The sequence below is a fragment of the Oryzias latipes genome (assembly GCF_053564925.1).
Source record: "Oryzias latipes strain Hd-rR chromosome 1 unlocalized genomic scaffold, Olatipes_Hd-rR_3.1 chr1_Y".
NCBI classification, from domain to species: Eukaryota; Metazoa; Chordata; class Actinopteri; order Beloniformes; family Adrianichthyidae; genus Oryzias; species Oryzias latipes.
In genome coordinates, this window is record NW_027616335.1 from 10,340,911 (window position 1) to 10,363,569 (window position 22,659).

Sequence of the window (22,659 nt, forward strand, 5' to 3'; positions counted from 1 at the left end):
CTGAAGGCCTCTTGTGTTGGACAGATTTTACTGTTACAATATGGGGTTATGAATCTTTGGACACAGGAAGTGTATATTTGTATAAACCCCTTTTGTATTTATGTCTAAACTTTATTTATATTAATTATGTTTGCATACATTTCTTGTTAAGACTGGACAGAAGAGAGAAGGTTACGTTACACTTTTAATGTACACAGTGTGAGAACGCGACACAAAATCATTTTCTTTCAGGTGCAATATAGAATATTTTAAATGAAACCGTAAATAAGGGCAAAAAACAAAGCAATTTTCGCTTCATATAATTTAACATAACAAAAAATAATGTGACATGTCTAATACTGTAGTTTAGATTTAAACCAGAATTCACTTCACAAATTTCATTAGTGTTTTATGTTGTTCAGTTATCATTTCAGAAATAGTATAGAGTGCAAGAAAATTGACATAAATAAAGTAGAATTAGTTAAATTCTATTATTTTCTGAATTTACTAGTTGAGAAACAAACAAACACAAATAAAGCTCCAATGAGCTTGAATTTAAAGCATCATATTAACAACAAATATAGACAAAATAACATCCGTAGCAACAAAGTGGCAGAATTTATCATACGGCCTCTATAGGTTCATAATTCTTTCAGCGGTTTTCTCTCAGATAATATGGTTTTCTTTTTTCTGTGGAACTTTGTTTTGAGTCAAAGCAGCATATGTAGAAAATCCCATGTCTACTATGATTATTTAAACGTGTATTATTAAAGGCAAATTGGTTGTGTTAATGCTGTGGTTGTGCTGCAGGCTCTCCTGTGGGTCGGCCTGGTTGACTGTGGATGTGGGAGATCTGCAGGACTGGCAGCAGCAGCTGCAATGCATTATGGATGTAGTTGGTACTGTTGGCGCCCTGCAGACAGAAGACAAATTGTTTTTTTTTGTCGCACTTATGGTACAAAGAAACATAAAAGATGTGTGTTTTTAATTTAAGGTTTTAATGCCAAAATCTATATGAAATCCTTATCAAATTTTAGGTGTCTTTACTTCACTGTTTTTCTTGAAGTTAAGCAATAATTACACAAAAGTATCAAAGGCTTCACTTTGAAAAGCAGACACCAAAATACGTTGGATAAAAACGTCACCTCTAAAAGCACGCCGTTTATAAATGGATTCAAGTCCTCTGCTTTCCTCTGACCCTGAAAGAGAGACATTAACACGGGGATGAGGCCTTCAGTGATCGATCAGTCCTCACGCTGCTGCCATTACCTGGAGGACGACTTTACTACATGGGTGGTGCTAAAAACTGATACAACATGGGTGGTTACTGGGTTTTTTTTGCAAAAAAAAAAGAAAAAGGGTTTTCACAAAGCTCTTTTGAGATGCTTTCTAAGCCCAGCAGCTGCTGTCCATAAAACAAAATGTGAACGTTTTTTTTATAACTGGACAGCAGCACCCTGACGCACTCAGAAAATACTGAAAATATTTAACTACTTTATAAACATCTGCAAATCAAATTTTGGTAGTAATCACATACATTCTCCCCATGATACTGGCTTTTTTTTTTTTTAAATACAGACTAAAGTATTTATACAATAACAGTACTGTCTAACACTTAGTACTTATGGAAACTCTTCCTTACCCCAACAAGAAGGAGTGTTTCCGAGAACATCTTGGCCAAACAATTCACCTCCTTACACATGGCACATGTCAGTCTAAAATTAAAAAAACATTGATTATTACTTGTACTTTTTTGGTCCTTAAAATGCCTTAAGTAAGATAAATAAGTTTTACATTTAGATATGGGCATTAGTGTTTAGTCTCTGTACTTGCAAACATCATGTCTGATCATGAGCAGAAAGCCCACCAACTTCGAGGATTTGGCTGCATTTGTGTAAATTTAACAACACATGCTCATTAACTGTGTGCTAATGGACACAAACAGGCACATTAAATGGTAAACTTGCCCTTAATACAGGGAGAAATGTTGCATCATAAAATACAGAGAGACAGATGTTAAAGTAATTTGATCCCATCCCAAACAGGTATGTTAGCAACTAAGGTCAATAATTTGACTGTATTGGTAAAAATGACAACCATTAACTTTTTATTGTTTCTTTATTTGTGATTTTATTAAAATTCAATGAATGTAAATGGGTTTTCATTTGTTATCATATACATTCTCCAAAACTTTATTCTTTAATGTGGTTATTAATTTAGAGTAAATTTATTCTGTAGCAATAAAAAAAAAAATCAAATTTCTTCTTTAACAAAAAATTCATAACGACACATAAAACCTGTATGCATATTCTTTTTAAATAAGAACAAAACCTTCTTTACCTTTGTGACTTTAGATTGCATTTGTGCCACTAAAACAAAGGTTTTTGCCCCACAGTCTGGTTGACTAAACATATATTGTGTGCTCAGAATACAAAAACAACACAAACAAACCTGGTGAGAATTTGTGCCTGGTCTCTAGCTGGTTTCTCTAGCTCCTGACCATGAAGGATGAGTTCTGCCACCTTGTGGAGCTGCTCAATACTGCGAGCCGTCACTTCTGCCAGACTGCCGACTGATGATAAATAGACGGCCTGCAGAGAGGGGGATGAAGGTGCACACAAACACCCACACTGACTGATAACATCAGATTCTGCAGTGACAGCGGGTAGATTAAAAACCTAAACGCCGCCTCTGCCTTACCTCTACAGATTTGGGGTCACTCTCTATTGCCTCGTCTCCCTTGCTTCTCTCCTCCTTCTGCTCCTCTTCATCTTTATTCTCCTCCTTGTCCTGCTGCTCCTCTTTGCACTCTCCAGGCGGGTCTTCTTCTCCTGGCTGGGCCGGAGTTTCCTTGCCGACTGTCTCTGTGGTGACAGGCTGTTCCACCTCCATCACCCAACCGTGGGCTCTCATACGAGCCTGCAGATGCATAATCACCTCCCATCAGCTCAACACGGTGAGAGGTCGACGTCCTGATGTATGCTAATCACATGCACAAACATGACTATGCTAATGTGAGATCGGGAAAAAGTGGATGCGATCGTGCAGAGGATCTTCAAAGACGCTAGCTGCAGCATAATGCATACAAAGATATAGGTATGACCATGTTCACTTGAGTCATTTTAGACAATGTTCTTCACAGTGCATCGAGTAGATTGCATGTTGTTTAGGATAATATTTGTATTCATTAAGTTACTTTTCAAATATTCATCATTCAGCTGCAAAAAGGACATATTTTAATAGTTAGAAATGCAATTTTGAGCTTCATTTTCTGAATATATATCCTCCATCATGAGAAAAATGCCACAAGAACATGTTGAAAGCACCATTCTCTTCAGAGTGTGGCTTTAAAGTCTACAAAATAAAACTGAAATCAGTGCGACGTTGTGTGCGTGTGTGTCACCTTGTTGAGTTTGTCTGGTGTCGCAGCAACATGAAGTTCAAACAGCAGCTCAGTGAGAACACTGACAAACTCCTCGCCGTCAGCAGCTGACAAAAACACACAGGTTAAACTTACTCATGTTATGGCATGCAGCTTTGTGGCACGTGTGATGATGGTTCGATTCCCCCATGCTGGAATCAGAATGGAATAATTTCCCTCTCCTCTTGATTTTCAATTGATTCTTGTTTCAAATCCAAATGAATGAACTAATCGGTCACAATTCCATTTACAGCTGAGTAATTATTCTGACACACATGCACATTTACTATTTGGGTGTGATTGTCCTTGAGGTGTGATGTGAAAACATGGCAGCTGCCTCTGAACACTGACACTGGATGAGGTTGGGATCTGCCACCACGTGCAGGGCTTTGACATTGCCACAGTGTCACATGTTTAAAGGCTCCAGAGATGTGATAACACTTACCATAACCTTCAGTTTCACTGCACACTCCAGCCCAATTGAGACAATGAGAGACAAAGTAAGGCTCCAACGTTGCTTCATAGTTGATCATTTGTCCTAAATTTTTGTACAACTTTAAGAAAATAAAATTGCAATTATTTTTTGATCAGGTGTTTGGTGAAGCTATTGTGTTAAATTTAGAATACAAAAAATAAACTAAAATATACTAGAATTCTGCAAAAACGGTGAACTAAAAAAAAAAGGACAAAACTAGATTTTTGACAATTTTCCTGATTTTTGCTAGTTTTCTGAAAATCTTTGGTAAAAATTTTGTTAGAGTGCAGATGCAACCAGAGACTCTAGATGTAAACCCATAAAGATGATGGGATGTGGTGCTTTGCAGTACATCACAGCAGCAATACAGGACCAATGCAAGGCTGCAATGAAAATGTATTAGTCCAGGGTTTGGAGAAAAGAAAAAAAAAAAGAATCAACAGTGAAAAGTAAAACTAAATCAACAGTCAGAGTTGACTAAAGTCAGCCTAATCCTGGGTCAGTGTTCAGAGACATCATCTACCTCCAGCTGGTCTGCTCACTCACATAATGGGGTAGAACAGTGTATTTGGGAATTTAGATCACCATTATCCTTCGTCTGTCCTCCATCTTCTTCTTCCTCTACTTCTCCTTCTTCCTGTTGTCTGGTGAAAATTTCTTTGATGAAAATCAGCTCCTTTTTCTCCTTCTCCTGATCTTCTTCCTCAAGGGAGGAGAGGAATGCTTGGACCTAGCAGATATAAGGAAAGAGTGCACTGTGAACGTGAGGCAACTAGGCACGCGTTTACTACAGAGCTATGGACATTACATTCCAAAATAAAGTTCCTTCAAATTAATAATTTGTGGTCACAAATTAGTTTTTGTGGCAACAAATGACCATTTTGGTCACAAAAAAGTACTAGGAACTGATAATACTAAAATACTAATTATTATTTAAAAATAAAAGCTTATGTGTGCACACAAAATGCTAGTTAGTGTCTTCACATTGTTAATCTGTGCTCACAAAACTCTAATTTGTGACTGCAAATTGCAAATTGATGCACACAAAATGCTAACGTGACCACAAATTCAAATTTATGCTCACAAAATGCTAACTTGTGACCACAAAATGCTAACTTGTGACCACAAAATGCTAACTTGTGACCACAAAATGCTAATTTATGCACACAAAATGCTACTTTGTGACAACAAAATGCTAATTTATGCACACAAAATGCTAAGTTGTGACCACAAAATGCTTACTTGTGACCACAAAATGCTTACTTGTGACCACAAAATGCTTACTTGTGACCACAAATTGCTCATTTGTGACCACAAAATGCTAATTTGTGACCACAAAATGCAAAATTATGGACACAAAATGCAAAATTATGGTCACAAAATACTAATTCATGGCCACAAATTGTATTTATCTGAGGAATGGGTTTATAATGTTTATGTCATGCTTAGGGCTCCACAGTTTGAACATAAAGTAACAAAAATATTGTTAACAGTGCACCGACAAAAAAAACTAAATTTTTCTTGCGAGAACATTTTTAGAGCTGTTCCGTTGAGAATGTGAGCAAATATTTCAATATTTGAGCCAACAAGAAACACTGTGTTGTTTTGAGCTGAACCAACACAAAAATGAATGTGTTGCATATTTTGAAGTAATATCTAATTCACACTGTACCTTTGCTTCACTATCGTTGGAGAGGATCTCCAGAGCTTCGAGATGTGACAAGCCCTGGTATTCATCAAAGAGAATGCTGTAGTGAGCGGTGGGCGTACTCGTCGGCTGGTTACTCAGCCGTTCCTGGTCTTTCTCCTTGGCTTCCTTCAATATCTATAAGATAAAAAGCTACAAATAAACAAATCACTAACTGCAGATTGTTCTGTCCGTGTAAACACACACCTTCCTCATTCGTTTTTTAACCAGCTTTTTGTTTCTGTGAATGAGTGGTATGACTAAGCGTCTGCATACCTGACTCAGCGAGGCGGTTTTCTGCATTAGAGTCTTGGTCTTTTTAAATCCTGGATCACTTTCTGCAAGAACGTTCATGGTCTTCTTTCCAATGAACTCTAAGGCATCCAGACCTCCACTGATCACCGACTTACCCTAAGAACAGAGTTCAGGAGAAAAAGGAACAAAAAAGATTGTTTAAAAAAAAAGGTTATGATTAAATATGTATTTAAAAAAAACCAACAACCTCAAATAAATTATAAATTGTGTTGACTTTCTTTTCTTTTATACAATATTAAAACAACAACAGATCACAAATGACCCGTCTTTTTTCTACATTAAAAAGTATTCTAGAATATAAAACACAGTATGGGTTTTTAGTGCTTACAATAGTTTTCATGTTCTCATTTTGACATTTTTTTATGTACTTATTAATTTTAGCCTGAAAGTTCACAGGCTAAAGGCTAAAGATCACAGGAGCAAGAATATTTTAGCAGCTTGTATTGTAAAATTTGTAAACCCTGGTTTTGTGTGATCTTGCTTCAACGTTTGCGTTTCTTCACCGTGTTCTGCACCGCATGTGAGATGGTCGAGAAAACGCCCCTGCTCGGGACATCAGCAGACGTCGACTCCTCTGCGCCGGATGGCTCAACCTCCCCGGCTCCATCCGTCTTCCCCTCTGCTCCTTCCTCCTCTTCTCGCGCCTCCTCTCCTACCGAGGTTCTGTGGAGGCGAAGAGCTTCTCCTGCCTTCACTTTCACTGAGGTCAAGCTCTGGCCTGCAAATAAACGACGTGGAGATAAGATGGAGGAGGGCTGGATTTGAAATACTTCATGAAAGAAAAGATCTGACCAAATGATGTCCAAACTTGAGCCGTTTTAAAAGGAGGAGCACAGAAAACATACCAACACTGGAGGTGGCAGTGCTTAGGAGAGATTTTCCCCAGGAACTCCAGCCTCCCCAACTTTTCTCCTTCTGTTGAAGAGAATTATGCACACACAGTCACACACATGTACATTACAAAGCATGACTCAGCAATTGTTTCTATTCGATTGGTTAAAAACTAGATTACATGTGTAAAATTGAACACATATTTTGACGTTTGTCTGCAAGACGACAGGCAGGTGTTTGTGTGTGGAGGACATCAATTGGAATGGAGGAGATCCAGCCACAAACCTGTTCATCCTCCTCTGCAGCCTCAGCATCTGGCTCCAGGCTCACTGACTGGTTACATTCGGTCACTTGACCCTCTGCCGCTGGCTCGGATGTGTCCGTCTTGGTAGTTGTGTCCTGTCTTACTGTGTCCTCAACAGGATGCGGCATGCTCAAAGTCTCAGGGTGGAGAGGTGGCTCCAGCTCCAGCGAAGGCACGGGACCTGCAGGGCCTGATGGGACATCCTGACAGGGGTCAGGATTTGCAGAGAGAGGTTGGACAAGTGGAGGACTGGAATCTTTGTGGAGTTCTGCTTCAGAGGGGCTGTCCTGAGACATTTTGATCTGGAAAAAAATGATTTAGTTTTTGTATTAGTCTTGTAAGCAGTGATCTGTACTTATCTAAAATAATTTCTCTACAAAAGTCTGCTTTTTGCATACGATTTAAGACTGGTTTCTAAATAATAATTCTAAAAAGAGACAGAATTGAATACAACAATTGATTATGATGATTTAGACACAAACTTCTAAGCAAAATTCAAAGAAAAGGGAGCTCTGCATTGGATTTAAAAAATGCCCAACAAACCATGAAGGAATTAAAAAAGCAGATGTTTCATCTGACTCATCTAACAGATGACACAGAAATATCAAAATCCTCTGGGAAAAACAAAATCAGTCTGAAAATAAGTAAAAACTGTTTTAAAAAAGTGAAAGAAGAATTTAAAGATTTATAATTTGCAAAAATTTAAACAAATCAAAAGAAAAGAGGCTTGTTTACAGAATTTGGGCCTCTGGCACAAAGTTCAAACTAAACAGACATGTCACTAAATCAATGAAAATAAACATTTTAACCATTTTCTTTATGTCAGTGTCTTTAGCACTATCACTTGACCTATCAGCATTGTCATATTAAAAAAAACAGCAATATTAAGAACTTTTTCAACACATAAAAAGCCTTTCAGGCTTTATTTTTTAAACTGAAAATAAATAAATAAAAATCACAAATTATATTCTGGTGTGTTTTCTATACAGTACATGTAAAACGCTCCAATCAATTTGAAAAGATGAGTAATTTTATAATAGATGACGTGAATTTGCAATGAAAGTGGCATGAAACCAAATGAAAATAAATGTAATGGCCAATAGCGCCACTTGCTGACCACATACTGTAAATGCAGGACTCACGCAATGTTTTTAACCACGTGCACGTTTAGTCGTTACAGGCTTTAAATAAATAAAAATTAATAGCCAGGTTTGCTTCTCTGATAAACTGTACATGTGACTTAGTTTAAAAGCAGCAACGTTAATGTGTATTATCTATATTTTTGTTCAACTTTGTAAAAACTTGTAGACAGCAAAAACAAAATAAACCTACGCAGATAAGAATAATACCCATAATCCCGTGCCAAGACAGGAAGTTTACTGACAAAATGAAAAGGTACCTATTACATTTATTTTGAAATGTATTTAAATCGTTTTTATAACTATAAACAATTTCATACATTTGACATCATTGTAAGCCATTTTGCAGGTACCGTAGCAACCTTGAATAATGATAATAAAAAAAACATTTACAGCACGAAAATGCATTAAAAAAATACGAAGAAAAAGTATAACACAGAAAAGCCTCGTTTTTCATGAATGTGTTATGAAATATGACTTTTGTTTTGAAATCTAGTGAGTTTAACAAAAGTGGTGTGCACTGAACTAACTGGTAAACAATAGTTAGGTTAAGAAAAAGTTTGCGTTCTGCAGTTAAAACAGACAAACGAGCGTTGTAGAGCAGAAAAATCGCGTGTTATTAGGGAGAAAGTAACAGAGCGGCTCACCGTGCGGTGCCAGACAGCGGCTCCTCTTCCGCCCCGCCACGTCGGCAGGCTGCTCACAGTGACGGCACCGAAGAGCAACAAACCAAGAGAGTTCCCTGCATCAAATACAAACTTTGCTCAAAGTCCAAAGTGAAATAGACAGTTAACGCAATTCAAAGTATTATTTAGCTCTTTTGTAATGTTATACCCTTAATTAAAAAAAAAAAAACATAACCACGTAAACTGTTGTGCATTATTCAGCTTTGGAGGTTGTTTTTTTAACTTCCGGAAGATGAACATCTTTACTGAAGAGTTTCTGTCATTCCGTTCACAGAATGCTAATGTTTAGAGATACTGGACTTTATCAAAAATACAATATTAACAATACAGGTAACATAATGAGACACAATATCTCCGTATTTAACTTGCATTGAAATTAAATTTAGGTCAGTATTTTGATAAAGTTTACTGTGAACATTTACCGACCTAATAGATATTTACAGTACTTGAAAAAATTGTAATAAAGGCACTGCACACGCACTCATCACAGTTGATCATAGATAGACTAGTTGTATCCTGATCTTTCTGATGCAAGCCACGACGGCTCGTTGGTCTAGGGGTATGATTCTCGCTTAGGGTGCGAGAGGTCCCGGGTTCAAATCCCGGACGAGCCCAATTTTCTGACTTTTGACGAATCAAGAAAATCTATTTCAAGTCTGGGAAAAATGAATACTAACGCTCTAAGATTGAATACTAACGCTCTAAACTCAATGACATGTGTAAAATTTATGGTGGGAATTAAAAAATAATGTAACAAAATCTGCCCCCCCCCCCAATAAAAAATCAAATAAAATGGCAATAACGCATAACAAAAATAGACAGTCTTGAAAATGTTACCAATAGGTTTATTGAGTAATAAGAATATTCAATTTAAAAACATAAAATGGCATACAGACCTTTACAGTTATATGTTCACAGTTTAATAAAGTTCCCTTTGAACAAAGTTCAGAGTAGAAAGAGAAATAGTTTATTAAAGACATCTTATAAATTTCTGAATATAAAATCATGCTTAATAAAAACCTTTAATTGCCCTTTCTGTTTAATAATCAATCATAACATATCACAACTTACATGTGCAGAATGAAAAAAGCAAAAAACTGCAAATAGTATTAAGGAGCAAATGCAGAACACTTGAGCTGCTACATTCTGTATGTAAATTTGCATACATATGAATAAATGACAGACAGGCATTATATTATTAGAACTTGATAAATTTGATGAACATTTCTGATCAATTTGATCATCAAATTAAGGGTAAAAAAGGGAACCCAAACAAAGGAATTAAAATGTTTGGCCTTGGGAATGACAATATTCTTGATTTATATACCTCTATGCTATTTTATACATATAAAATTACTTAAAGTGCACGTTGGAGATGTACAAATACGCTCTTTTATTCTCCAGGTGTGTAAAAAAATGAACAGATTTTTTCAAATCAGAACATTTCCTATTGTGACATTTGGTAGTAAAAACTTTAGACTCTTGATTTCAACACATAATTTTCTCTATAGTGGGATCAAAGAAGAAGAAAAAACACTACTTTTCCTGAAAAACTAAATTTTTTTGAGAAATTTTCCCTGCTTAGATCATTTTTCTTTAGCATAAAAAAAGTGTCATTCAATACAAACAGATACCACGGTCAAAATTCATAGATACATCAATCTGTAATTGGTAAAAAATAACATTTCTTCTACCCTCATCAAACTGAGTGATGCTTTTTTGTCCCACACTCACAAAATAATGCCCCAATGCAACAACTTTCACATTTCTGAAAGAAAAGCATTCATAAACACTTCACTCTGACAATGAATGAGACCCACTTTTTTCTTTTCACCCGAAGCATGAAGAAATTACGGCAAAGCTACTTTGAATAAGTGCAAGTGTTTTTGATGTGTTTTACGCAATATATACCGAAGAGAAAGCAAGTGCGAAACTACTGATCATCACTTCATTTAGCAAAATGTTATGCTTTCGGAGGCAGATGAGGTGTGTGGTGTTTCAACGTGGCAGTCCGTGGAGGAAGTGGAAACGAGGGTCACCGGGTAGATCCACTGGTGACAGCAAAAAAGACTGAAGTATGACACAATGCATAGACGGTGTGATATGATACATTCTGGAAAAGTTTCACATTTTATTGGCCTGTGTGGAAAAATCACATGAACTTTATAGAGAATGATAGCTGATGGTGCACAGAGGCTTGACGGAATGTTGATGGGATTTGGTTTGTAGCCACAAGAGGGCGCTGCTCTCAGGCCAGCTAAGAGGCAGCAGCACCTCTTAAAAAAGAACAAAAAAAAGAAAAACAGTTCTTGGACCTTCCACAGCTGATCACAGGGCTGACAGCTTTCAAAAGCTCTCGCTCAGTCTGAGTTAAAAAGAAAAAAGGTCGAAACAGGCACCCGAGGAACATTTTCCCACCTTCTGTCAGAGTCCATTGTGTAAGGCCAGCTGTTTTAACCCTTTCAGGTCAAAGTAGCACTGTCCAACCTGGCCCAGAATTTCTTTCAGGTTGCTTAATCGAGGTGTTACACGAGGAGGTGGCGTTTCTTGTGCAAAGCCAGGTGGTCGGAGCGGGAGAAGCTGCGCTCGCAGTCCGGACACTGGAACGGTTTGACCCCCGTGTGCTTGCGGTAGTGTCTCGTCAGCTCATCCGAGCGGGCGAACTTCCATGTGCAGCCTTCCCACGTGCACTTGTAGGGCTTCTCACCTGCACGGAACGGGAAAAAAGACACCGCTTGTTGAAGACGAGACAAACAGGAGCCGTTCTTATGCCACAAATGGCTGAGAACCCGCCTCACCTGTGTGCGTCCTACGATGGGCTTTGAGATGGGAGCTTTTGGTGTACACTTTGTTGCAGCCTGAGAAGTCGCAGCGGTGAATGCGCCGCTTCTTCAAAGAGTCAGGAGAGTCAGGCGGGAGAGGATGCTGTGGATTTGAGCTGATAATAGTTATCACTGACTGGCCGTTGCACCTGAAAGACAGAGAAGTGGGAAAAACCTTTAGTTGCTGCTGCCTCACATCTTTATTAATTAATGGACATTATAAAAACCCTATAGCTTGAATTCGTCTTGTACTGACAAACAGGCTGTGTGTTTGTGTGTGGGAGAAGCAGATGAGAGGTGTTGAAATAGGATTTAATTCTTCTGTAAGGCATGTGGCAACAAAACACCAGCAAACCACTGATTATTGCTGAAGCTCCCTTCACCTATTCATCCATCCAGTTACAGTAAATGATAAACAGCACATGTCCCTTTTTATAAAGAAAAACTGTTGACAGATTAAGTCACGCCCACTTTTTTTTCTTTTTTCCCAAGGCTTACATTATTTCATAGTTGGAAGTGTGACAAAACAGCATGAGAAGGCAGTCCTCCTGTCAACGGCATAAAAGAAAGGGCGTCTTTCACACCTTCCTCTTTAAATGGTAAAAAAAAAACTGCACAAAAGCTGCACACAAGGCCCCTATACGAGGAAGAGCAGGGGTTTTACAAGGGCTGGGTGACAGGTATCAAGATTGCTGACATAAATAAACCAAAAAAACAAGTGTAGTCATGTGGTCTCCTCTGAGAAGACGCGTCTTAGAATTCGTACAGAAATGGGTCAGGATGCAAACAAAACTTAAATTGTTTAATTAGACTGGAAATAAAGATAAAAAGATGTGAGAATGGACACATGAAATATCAGCACAACGGGAAACATGAAGGTTAAAGTTTCTAAAAATCCATAAAGAGAGATGGCATGGGGTCGTGACAGCCCGATACATTTTCTCTGTCGTTTGCATTAAAAAAAACGAAAAGGACAAGTTTTTCTCATTTGGTTGGTAGTAGCTCCATTTTATCAGGTAGAAAAATAATTTAATTTAACTAACTTTAGTAATTTAATTTACGTCTAGTACTTTTATTTCCCTCTTATTTAACTTTAAAGAAATTTTATGTCACTTTTTAGGTAATTTCCCCTTTGTAGGATCAATAAAGTTTTTTTATTTTATTTTCTTAAAACTCCCCATATTATGTCTGCAACATGAAGCACGTTTCTGTGCAGTGGTTGTGGGTTGGCGTTTGAACTCACTCGTATTCAGACAGTTTCCTGATGACGGGGGATTTCACTTCATGGAAGCAGTTGGGGTCGGGACCCAGATCCGCACGAGTCTCCGTTTTCACCGCCTTGTGGCTGTCGTGGCCATCGGTCATGTCGTGGCTCTCTGGCGGCTTCGTGGAATGACCTGAGTGAATTTGTAGACAAAAAAACGATTCTTTTAACTTTTATTAAATAAAATAAAAAAGGAATTCCCTCAAGAACCAAATCAATTTTGGAATAAATCCACATTTCCACATTGTGCACTTTAATATCTAGAATTTTTGTTTGTAAATCTTTCCAGAATAGAGTAGAACCAAACAAATGTTGAAATGATGCAAAGGTTAATTAAAAAAAAGACACAAATTCTTGAAAAGACCGCAGGAGTTTCCCTTGAAAGAATCAATAAAAAGAGGAATATTATGGAAAAAGTGTTTTTTTCTCAATGTGACACCGTCTGTTTTTAACATTGTGGTGGGATGCTTTGAATTCTGCTGTCATTTCAGCTGTAAGATGAGTTAGGAGACTCCCTGCATGGAACGGCTGCAGGCAGACGTGCTGCAGCTCAGTGCACTTTGTTCCTCAGGCTGTCTTGTTGTTCCGTGCACGCTGAACACCTCAATTCTAGAGGCTTAAGGTCGAGGCGGCAAACTCACTAACCTTGAAGATGTGGATCTCTGCATGGGACAAAGTCTTCCCTAGTTTAAAGTGTTTAAAGCTGCATTGGTGGTTTAGGTTTTTGATCAATTTAACATGGTTTTCCTTCACTTCTTTTTCATTTCTTTCAATTGAGCTCAGCATATTACAGCTGATCGGTCAGAAGCGGCTCTTTATTTCCTGTGGGGAGCATTCAAATAGCAGACTAAACATTAAACAAATTATTTTCATGGCTATGTAAATAAAAAAGAATAGGAAATCCTTTAAATGTGACATATTTAAAGACATGTAGAGAAGAACAACTCCCTCTGCTGGTGACTTTATTACTTTTTCATTCACAAAAAAATCTTTGAGCAAAGAAGAGGAATCCCTTCCAGGAATTGAAGATGACTTTCTAAAGGAACAAAACGTTATGCTAACCTGCACAAATGTACTTTGTAAAACAAGAAAAAAGGAGGTCTCACCTGAGGCGTGCTCCCTGCTTTGACGGCGCTCCTCGTCGTTGACAGCACTCGGGCTCATTATTATCTGTGGCTGTAGGTGCAGGTGAGGGGAGTAGAGAATTGGCACCATGACCGGGGACACCATGACCCCCGGGCTGGAGCTGATCACAGGGGTCACCATGGAATGGTACGGCACGGAGGGGGCCGCCGGAGGAAGGGCATGGGACGGAGAGCAGCGCAGCTGGGAGAGCGGGGAGCGAGGAGACGCTCGGCTGTACGGGGAGGGCGGGGAGCTGGGACTGGAGGCCACGGAGGAGGAGGACGAAGAATGCGGTGGCGAGGAGGAGCGCTTGCTCACGGACAGGTCCACCGGCTCCAGCTGGTTCTGCGTGGGGTTGCTGGGATTGTGAGAGGCAGCGAAGGGGGGCAAGTGCATCTGATAGAGCGGGGCAGGATGGGGGAAGATAACTCTGTACGGTTCTGGTGGGTTCATTAAGGAAGGATAGAATGACTGTGAAAAAAAGAGGAGAGGATGCAGGAGAAGGAAGCAGAGAGGAGACACAAGAGCAGAGAGTTAGACATTTCCGCTCAGCCTGGAAAAACACAGAAAAACATGTTTTTGTCCTCAAAACAACTCGAGCTGGGGGGAAAAAAATCAAAGAACAGCTCTCTGAGAGAAAACAACTGTTACGTTTCAGAGGTCGGAGTGTGCGTTCGTGAGTGTGTGCACTGCCTGGCATTGTATGCAAATGTCCACTGTACAGCAGCTTGTTTGTCCAGGAAAAGCAGGAATGTGGGAACCCGTCTGTCTAGACATGTAGCATGAATGCGTGTAGGTGTTTGCAGGGCTGGTATAGTAAAGGAGCGGGCATCACAAACATGTCCAGGCCTGCAGGAAAACACACTCACAAGCACACAAAGTAGCATTTTAGCGTGATTTACCGTGTCCATGTCTGTCGCTGGAGGGTAATCATACATCAGCATGGCTGCACAGGCCAGGGTCCTGCAAAGAGGAACAGCTGAGCGTCAGGACACACTTCTAATCTCACCTCCAAGCACAGTCTCACTTTTATCTAAGATTATGTATCCATCTACAGATTAGGGATTATAGCCATCAGCAGATAAAACGTTTAGATTCCCGAAAAAGACTCCAAACCTAGAAAACTGGGCTGCAGTCTGGGAAATCTCTGGTAAATTGTGAAATGACTGCTGCAGATTGGGCTGATAATCAGTTTTGCTTGAACTTGTTGTGCAGCAGACAGAACATCATGTACTTTTTCTCATGTAGTCCAGCTTTAGGTTAAGAACCAACAGAACATTACGACTAAGCTTTACGCTATTTGGGCATTTCTGTACATAAAAAAAGGGTTTTATGTTTTGAGATTCTCAGCTGAGCAGACTGGAGGTCCTTAAAGATCAGGTGATCCATTTAAAAGGGGTCATCAGAGGGTTAAGAGAAACAATGCATCACTTTCACGCTGACTTTTGTTTTTGCTTGTTTTACTCTTCGAGTTTCTCCAAAGGAAGCATCCGACAAACAAAATGTTTCAACTCTTGCTAAAACCCACTAAATCACAGAAAAATCATCAAACTCAACTTTTTTCTGCCTTTTTAGTGCATTAATTATGTTCTGGCTATGTTTTTTCCTTGCCACAAATTAGAAAATACTTGTATTCACTTCTTTATAATTTACTATGGTTTTACTGAAGACCCACGCCAATGAAAATTGTGTTTTTGGTGTTGATGGCTTGTTCTTGTGGCATTTTTCTGAATCTGGAGGACACATACAAACAAAATTTAGCCAAAATTTGGAATTGCTGAGTGTTTCTATATTGAAATCTTTGTAAATTTAGGAGCAGTTGAAAAAAATGCTGTTTGAAAAAGAGCTCATTTGTAATTTAGTAGGGTGGGCCACAAGCTCCCTGTTCCCGGCACTCAGCAATGGGGAGGAGAGGCGTGAACACAGTTGATTGACGCCAGTGGTCCCGCCCACAACTTAGAGGCACATTCTGAAGCCGAATTGTCCAAGAAAACAAACAGTTTTTTGATTTGGGGTAAATAGATTTAATAGATCAAACGATGATTGGAGTGGGACTTTAGTAACATTTGTACAAAGACTGAAAAACGCTGCAACTGGTCTGATGTGACATGACCCACAAATCCCTGGTCAGGTTTCTTTTTCAGCTGCTCCCTTCAGGGGTCACTGCAGGCGATCATCCCCCTCCCGTACTCCGTTCTCCTCACTCCGACCACCCACATCCTTCACTACATCCATGAACCTCCTCTCTGCTCCTCCTCTAACAGCTCCAACCTCAGCATCCTTTTACCAACATCAATCATCAGCGACAAACTTCCCACATGGAAGAATAACTTTAAGGCAAATTCTCCTTTTAAAAAAAAATCTTTGTCCTCTTTAACATGAAGTTAAAGAAATGATTTCATCTGCCAAAGCTCTACAAATAAATCAACATAAATGAACAATTCAGTTTCAAGTGATTCAGTTTAAATTAGGGTTCAACATGATTGAAATGAGCATCATTTCATTTATCAAACCAGGTGTTTTTTCATTAGGAAAGAGTTTTTACATATCTAGAGATTTCACTTAAACAGTATCAATTCTTGACTAAAAGTAACAGAAAAAACTGGTCCAACCCCCCCAAAACCCCAGAAAAGTCACTTTAAAGGACATTTATTTTATGAGGCACTAAAGCATCGTACAATTCTAAATTGATTTGAATTGATCAATTCTTATTTTCCGATCAATTCAACAAAAATACTATTCTTAAAGTGAAAATGTAACCTCCTATAAGAGCATGATATTCCAGCATAATACATTCTGTGGGTGTAGTTTTATTTTATTTCTTAAAATATGATCCAATAACTAATAGGTAGCTCCTTTTAACAGTTAACCCTGCACCATCTAAGGTTTTTAGTTCTCTGCTTTTCACTGTAAACATCCATAAATGTGACATTTCTTTACTGATACGGCCGGAATGAGGGGGGAACTTGTGTTATATCAACAGGTGGTTGTGTTTCATCTGCTCCCCCATTAAACTGTGTATCCGGTAGAAATGTAAAACATAAATAACACACATATCACAAAATGATTCATCAATAAAAGTCCATTAGTGGGGATTACAATGTGGGACTTCACCTGAGTCATGAAAACCTTCACACTACACACACACACACACACACTACACACACACACCTCCTGAAACCTGTCTGGCGTTTGAATAACAAGGTGTGCGGTTTCAAAGGAGGTTCCAGTTACCTGGGCTGTGAAGCGGCCAGGTGCTGCAAGGTCGACCGCTTGTGTCTAAATGAGTGTTTGCGAGCACGTTGGCGTTTGTTCAGCCGTGCATTAGGGCTACGTGAACTGTCAAAGAATGCACCCTGGGGGGGGGGGGGGGGGGGGGGGGGGGGGTCTGTGTGTGTGACCTGGTTAAAGTCCACAGTCTGGAGACAAGCTAGCCTTTAATTATTAACAAATGGGCAACAACGAAAGGCCCCGACACACACAAACACACACACGACACAGGAAGGAAGACAGACACAGAATGCAGATGGAGAAGTGTCCAAAACCAGAGCAGGATGTCCGATGGTTGGGTCAGGAAGGGTGTGAGCGTGACGAGAGAGGCCTCGCCCTTTGCCCGTCTCCAGAGAAACAAAGAGCCTGAAATCAGGTGGGAACTCAGTGTCCTCGTCTGTGTTTGAGTGCATGTGTGTCGTAAGGGAGTGTTTTCTAATCCAGGTTGAATTGTACTAAAGTTCAGCCGGAGTTCATGTGATTGCCTCACTGTGGCTCGGACTGAGGCACTAAAGTCGACAACAGAAACTAGAATGAGACGCAAACAAACTGAGGAAGGACCCACAAAAAAAACCAACAAAGGTAACTAAATGTAAAGATTTCTTTAGGAGAAAAATCCTGTGTGGGGAACAAGAACGTTCACAGAATCTGCTTTTAAGCTAAAAGCTTGTTTAGAATGAAAACTGTGAACACAGATTTCATTCAAATATCTCAATATTGTATGAAATGCAGAACAGGACTAATAAAAACACCAAGGGAAGCTGAAATGATATATTATGCTTTTTTAAACAGACTGCAATGGACTCTCCTTGAGTGACATATTTAGTTTCTGTTCTCCTAAATACTGTGATTTCAACCACATATGAGTCTGTTTGTTCTTTGCTGTTAATAAAAAAATATTAAACCATGATTTGACACAAATAAAACCAAAATAAACCAATTTAGAAAACATTTTAGTGCAAAATGAAGAAAATTTGGTACAAATGGAACATAGATGGATCAAGAGGAATGAAGTAACAGGTGGGAGCCCATGGAGAAGTGGTAGAGCAGTCCATGTCTGCAGGTTTGGTTCCCGCTCTGCCATCCCATGTGTTGAGCAAGGCACTGAACATCCTGCTTCCTGTGACTTGTGCTGATGCACAGCAGCTCTACCACCACCAGTGTATGAATGTGAAAAGTGCAACATAAATAGACACTTATCATTCACCAAAAGTTGTTTGCATTGAATCCCTTTGGTAATTCATTTGTTTGTTTTTAAAACTAAGAATTTTTGAAGCTGAGAAAAGAAGATTTTATGAAAAAAGACATTTTCACACATTCAAATCGATATCAAAATGTTTTTGTCAGTAAAGTTATATTCAGTCCTTCTTGGCAGAATAGCATCACCTGACTACACTATTGAGCTGTAAGCCGGTTGAACAACAACAAAATCATCTTAAGTCTAAAAGGCGGGAAGAGGTGTTCACATTTCCACACACATTTGAGTGCACAGATGTGCGCACGTGCTGAGAAAGAACAACTAATCACCGGTTTATCAGACCAAACAGCCTGCAGCTCCATAAGCCCAGGTTCCTATTCTTGGAAGGATTTCACGTGCCGCAACGTTCAACTTTACCTCCAAAAGGGCCCCAGTCAGCGAGGCAAAACTCGATTTATGATATTTTTGGTTTAAAGGTTTGGCTCATTATAGATGTAAGTAAATATTCAGCACCCTAGATTGGTTTAGCCCCCACTCACAGCATCCTTGGAAGATACTTCCTGCTACTTTTCAATCAAATCCTGGATGAAAACGGCACATTCCTAAAACACAGTCACTGACTCCTCTTCATTGGAGCATGTGCAGGTGAAATCTAAGGTGAGATGTCCAATAAACTGTGAGCTAAAGGGTAGTTTTCCTCTGCAAAGCTGGGTGTGTTTGTGCATGTCTGCAAATATTGTCCATTTATGTCAGTACTGCTTCTGTTTACTCAACCCCAGCCCACTCAGCAAACACTTCCTACATCCCCGTTTGTCATTATTCCTCCTCTCTTCGACTCTGGAGTTTATCCTTCATCTCCTCCTCCTCCTCCTCCGCACCAAGCCGAACCTCTACTACTGTACTTATGTGAACCGCACACCACCCCGGGCTCTTCTTCTCCTCTTCCTCTCTGTTAATGATGTGAAACAACATGACCGAAGGGGGGGGGGGAATCGCGGCTCAGAGCCGCTGGCTCGTCCGCACGCATACTTGGACGCGCAACCGCACACTGACTTTCTGCTAACTCAACAAAACACACACACTAAATCACGGAGGGGCTGCATTATTGCAGACACGCACACACGCGCTAATTGCAACAGGCTGGACATGATGAGATCACCAGAGAGACCAGAAACCTCCAGACGACTGCTGCATCCAAGAAGGACGCACACACTTTCTCTTCCTGTAAGCCCCCCCCACGTTAAAACTGAACTGTTTTGTGTCTTTGGCTTTTGGAGCTGCGACGACAGCAAACCCGCATGGAGACTTGACCTGCAACCTCACCCCCCCATTTAGCTTATATTTAGCAACCGATGGTGCAAATCCTACAACTAAAGATCAGGCAACAGGCTGCAGGTCAACCCAGTTTCCTCTGTCTTCCTGATTTCTTTAATGACACTTTTCTTTATTTGACGCCTGCTCTTTCTTTAAGACCCCCCCCACCCCAAAATTGGTTTCTCCATTCCTCATAAGTCAGACACGCATGTGCAGACCCTCTCAGCTCCTCTCCAGCAGACCTCTGGGGAAGTCACTGGGGGGCCGCCATCAGGGAGGAGGAAACACGATCCGCCGTTGCGTGGAGATGCAACGGCAGTTTTCAAACTCCATGGACGGCGACCCCACGCGCGTTCACTCTAAAGTCAAACTTTGCTTTGATGCTTTCCAGACAACGGAGAGCAGAGGTGGGAGAGAGGCGGAAGCTCTCAAGAGTTCACTGTTATTATTTCCACACTGGGTTTAAGGGGGGGGTGATAGAGTACAGGAGAAAGAGGAAAGTGAAGCCAGATGGGGGGGGAGGGGGGGGGAGTACTCCTGCTGCAGGGGGCCTGTGGTTTCCTGTCTGACTAACTCCTCACCACAACCACCACACACCCCAAGAATGAGAGGGAAAAGAGGGGGAATGGAAGGAGAGAGGGGGGCAAAAAAAAAAAACAGCGTCTGGGACCAAACTCTGTGAAATCCGTTAGGATGGAAGCAACAAGGAAGAACAAAAAAGGGGAAGGAAAACATTAAATATGACAAAAAAAGAGAAATAAACCTCAAAAGGACAAGGCGGTTAGACGGTCACGGTGGCACAATCCGGCTGTTTGGTTGGGAGTGTGTGTGTGTTTGTGTGCTGGCAGGCGCGGAGTTGTGTAATCGCTTTAAGCTTTTGGGGTTTATGGGTGTCTGTGCGGTACAGTGTTCATTTCCCGAAACTCCTCGCAGAGAATGACAAAATGTTCAGCATCAGAGAGTTTAATGTTTAGCCCTAATGTTCCCCAAGACATGCCCTTTGAGCAGTGTGTGTGTGTGTGTGTGTGTGTGTGTGTGTGTGTGTGTGTGTGTGTGTGTGTGTGTGTGTGTGTGCGTGTGTGTGTGTGTGTGTGTGTGTGTGTGTGTGTGTGCGTGTTGTTCCGCCAGATAACATCAGCATGTTGATTCAGGAAAGGAGGCACAGGGATGGGCAAAGAGTTTAGGGCGTGTGGGTGTGTTTGTGTGTCCTGTCCTGATGTGGGAAAAACACACCTAATAAATACCCTAAACGGTATTGGTTTATCTTTTCCCCCTTAAGAGAAAGGCAAATTAACGTTAAAAAAGGAGCAAAATACGAGATGTTGCCCTCATTCCACCCGTCTACCCCCCACATCCTTCCCCTCCCTTCTTCCTCCCTCCCTCCCTTCTTCTCCAGCCTCAGAACAGGATAAGAGCTTCATGTGCCAAGTGGAATGTGTGACGCAAGCCTCAGCCTTGAAACAAAGCACAGGAAATGGGGAGAGACAGAGACGGAGAAACAGAGAGAAAGAGATGTGTGCTGTTAAAAAAAATAGACGTGAAACTGGAGGATGGATTTAAAAAAAAAAGAGAGGAAAAAAGCTCAGGTATGACTCTGTATCTGTCATCATCTGTCACTCCCACACTTCTGCTGGTTTCTACATCACGGAAAAACTTCCCAGAAGAAGAGTTTATGGGAAGTGCATGCCTATGAAAGCCATAATTATCTGTGGGGACGATCATGTTAAGTAAGCTGTCAAGGAAAACTGAAAGGGAGCATTTTTATCAAATTGCATGGCGTTTTAATAGATTTTTCTGCTTAACAAAACTAAGGTTGATTATTAATAAAATATCAAGCCCTTTAGGGCCATTATATTTATTTTATACCAGAGCAAACAGCATCATAGTCTGTTTATAATTATTTGAATTATGACACCAAAAATAATTCATCTGAACAGCAAATTCAACAATAAATATTTTCTTAGGGTTTCAAATAGTTTGATTTAACAAAAAAAAAACATTAAATCGAATTATCGAACAACAATTTTTAGTGAAAGATGTTCTTAACTTTTTAATTTTTATTTACTGCAAATAAGCCAAATTTATTTAATTTCAAATGTGAGGGGAAGCAAAAAAGAAACAATTTAAGTGAGAATAATTAATTTAAAACTTTTTCACACATAAATCAACTTCTTGAAGAACTAAAAAAAAAAACAACGTTTATAAATATATATCTTTTAAATTTTACCATCATAGTTTTTGATGAACCACTTACTTCTTCAGTGGGACACACTGTCTAATCCCGCAGGTAGTGTCCCAGCTGCCTTGCTAAACGGCACACGGGTTCCTTCTCGGACAGAAATAACTCCGCAGGAGAGGGGAGGTAAAAAAAAAAAAAAAAAAAAAGTGACGCACGAGCTGCTGAGCTCTCCGCGGTGTCACAGATATGAGGCTCTGGGGGAAACACGGACGGTGAACGACGGTTCCGAAAAGAAAAAGAAAACTTCCCAAAGTTCCGAAAGTCCTCTCCGTGAGGCCGTACGTCTCTCAATGGGACTGTGAGAGTCAGTGTTCGCTTTTGTCGTCTGTCACATGATCCGCTGCTGTCTGTTATCCTGGTGGGGTCGGGCCTCTGGGCGGGACCTGGGCTGGGCGGGGTGGTCCGGTTCGCATGCGTGGGTGGAGCAGGCATTCTGTCTGCAGAAGCTGCTCAACTGCAGCGACACAGTTCACTGACAGTAGTTCAACCAAATACATACATTAATGCGCCGAAACAAAGTGATGCAAATGTGTAAGATAATTAAAAATAGTAATACTGTCCAAACCATTGCACGGTTTTAACCATGCACA

The 22,659-nt window shown here is 40.1% G+C and overlaps 2 protein-coding genes and 1 non-coding gene across 4 annotated transcripts; 1 reads left to right on the forward strand and 2 right to left on the reverse strand.

Annotated features, from left to right (window-relative positions):
- Positions 1-171: 171 nt before the first annotated feature.
- Positions 172-8,900, reverse strand: LOC101165031 (protein NOXP20). 2 transcript variants are annotated; one of them, XM_078943663.1, is made up of 13 exons: positions 8,799-8,900; positions 6,994-7,314; positions 6,723-6,792; positions 6,381-6,595; positions 5,839-5,973; positions 5,548-5,700; positions 4,461-4,605; positions 3,383-3,468; positions 2,680-2,898; positions 2,431-2,570; positions 1,622-1,694; positions 1,125-1,178; positions 172-892 (listed from the first exon to the last, which is right to left on the reverse strand). In XM_078943663.1, the coding sequence occupies exons 2-13, from the start codon at positions 7,306-7,308 to the stop codon at positions 767-769; spliced, it is 1,731 nt and encodes a 576-aa protein (XP_078799789.1). In that variant the 5' UTR covers positions 7,309-7,314; positions 8,799-8,900; the 3' UTR covers positions 172-766. The 2 variants fall into 2 exon arrangements, with proteins under 2 accessions (XP_078799789.1, XP_020558553.2); XM_020702894.3 differs by having other exon boundaries at positions 4,422-4,605; positions 8,799-8,896.
- A 479-nt stretch (positions 8,901-9,379) lies between these two features.
- Positions 9,380-9,451, forward strand: trnap-agg (transfer RNA proline (anticodon AGG)). The gene has a single exon. It is a non-coding gene; the product is annotated as a tRNA-Pro (tRNA).
- A 210-nt stretch (positions 9,452-9,661) lies between these two features.
- LOC101170648 (Kruppel-like factor 3 (basic)) lies at positions 9,662-22,426 on the reverse strand. Its single transcript, XM_023956524.2, has 6 exons — positions 22,085-22,426; positions 14,951-15,011; positions 14,030-14,519; positions 12,903-13,056; positions 11,636-11,808; positions 9,662-11,544 (listed from the first exon to the last, which is right to left on the reverse strand). The coding sequence occupies exons 2-6, from the start codon at positions 14,990-14,992 to the stop codon at positions 11,363-11,365; spliced, it is 1,041 nt and encodes a 346-aa protein (XP_023812292.1). The 5' UTR covers positions 14,993-15,011; positions 22,085-22,426; the 3' UTR covers positions 9,662-11,362.
- Positions 22,427-22,659: the final 233 nt, after the last annotated feature.

Coding starts and splice junctions, on each gene's coding strand:
- LOC101165031 (XM_020702894.3), bottom strand. CDS start 7,308: ATGTCTCAGGACAGCCCCTCTGAAGCAGAACTCCACAAAGATTCCAGT. Junction 6,793..6,993: donor CTGCAGAGGAGGATGAACAG/GTTTGTGGCTGG, acceptor TCTCTTCAACAG/AAGGAGAAAAGTTGGGGAGG. Junction 1,179..1,621: donor AAACACTCCTTCTTGTTGGG/GTAAGGAAGAGT, acceptor TCTCTCTTTCAG/GGTCAGAGGAAAGCAGAGGA.
- LOC101170648 (XM_023956524.2), bottom strand. CDS start 14,992: ATGCTGATGTATGATTACCCTCCAGCGACAGACATGGACACG. Junction 13,057..14,029: donor AAGCAGGGAGCACGCCTCAG/GTGAGACCTCCT, acceptor AAATTCACTCAG/GTCATTCCACGAAGCCGCCA. Junction 11,809..12,902: donor AGGAAACTGTCTGAATACGA/GTGAGTTCAAAC, acceptor TCTGTCTTTCAG/GTGCAACGGCCAGTCAGTGA.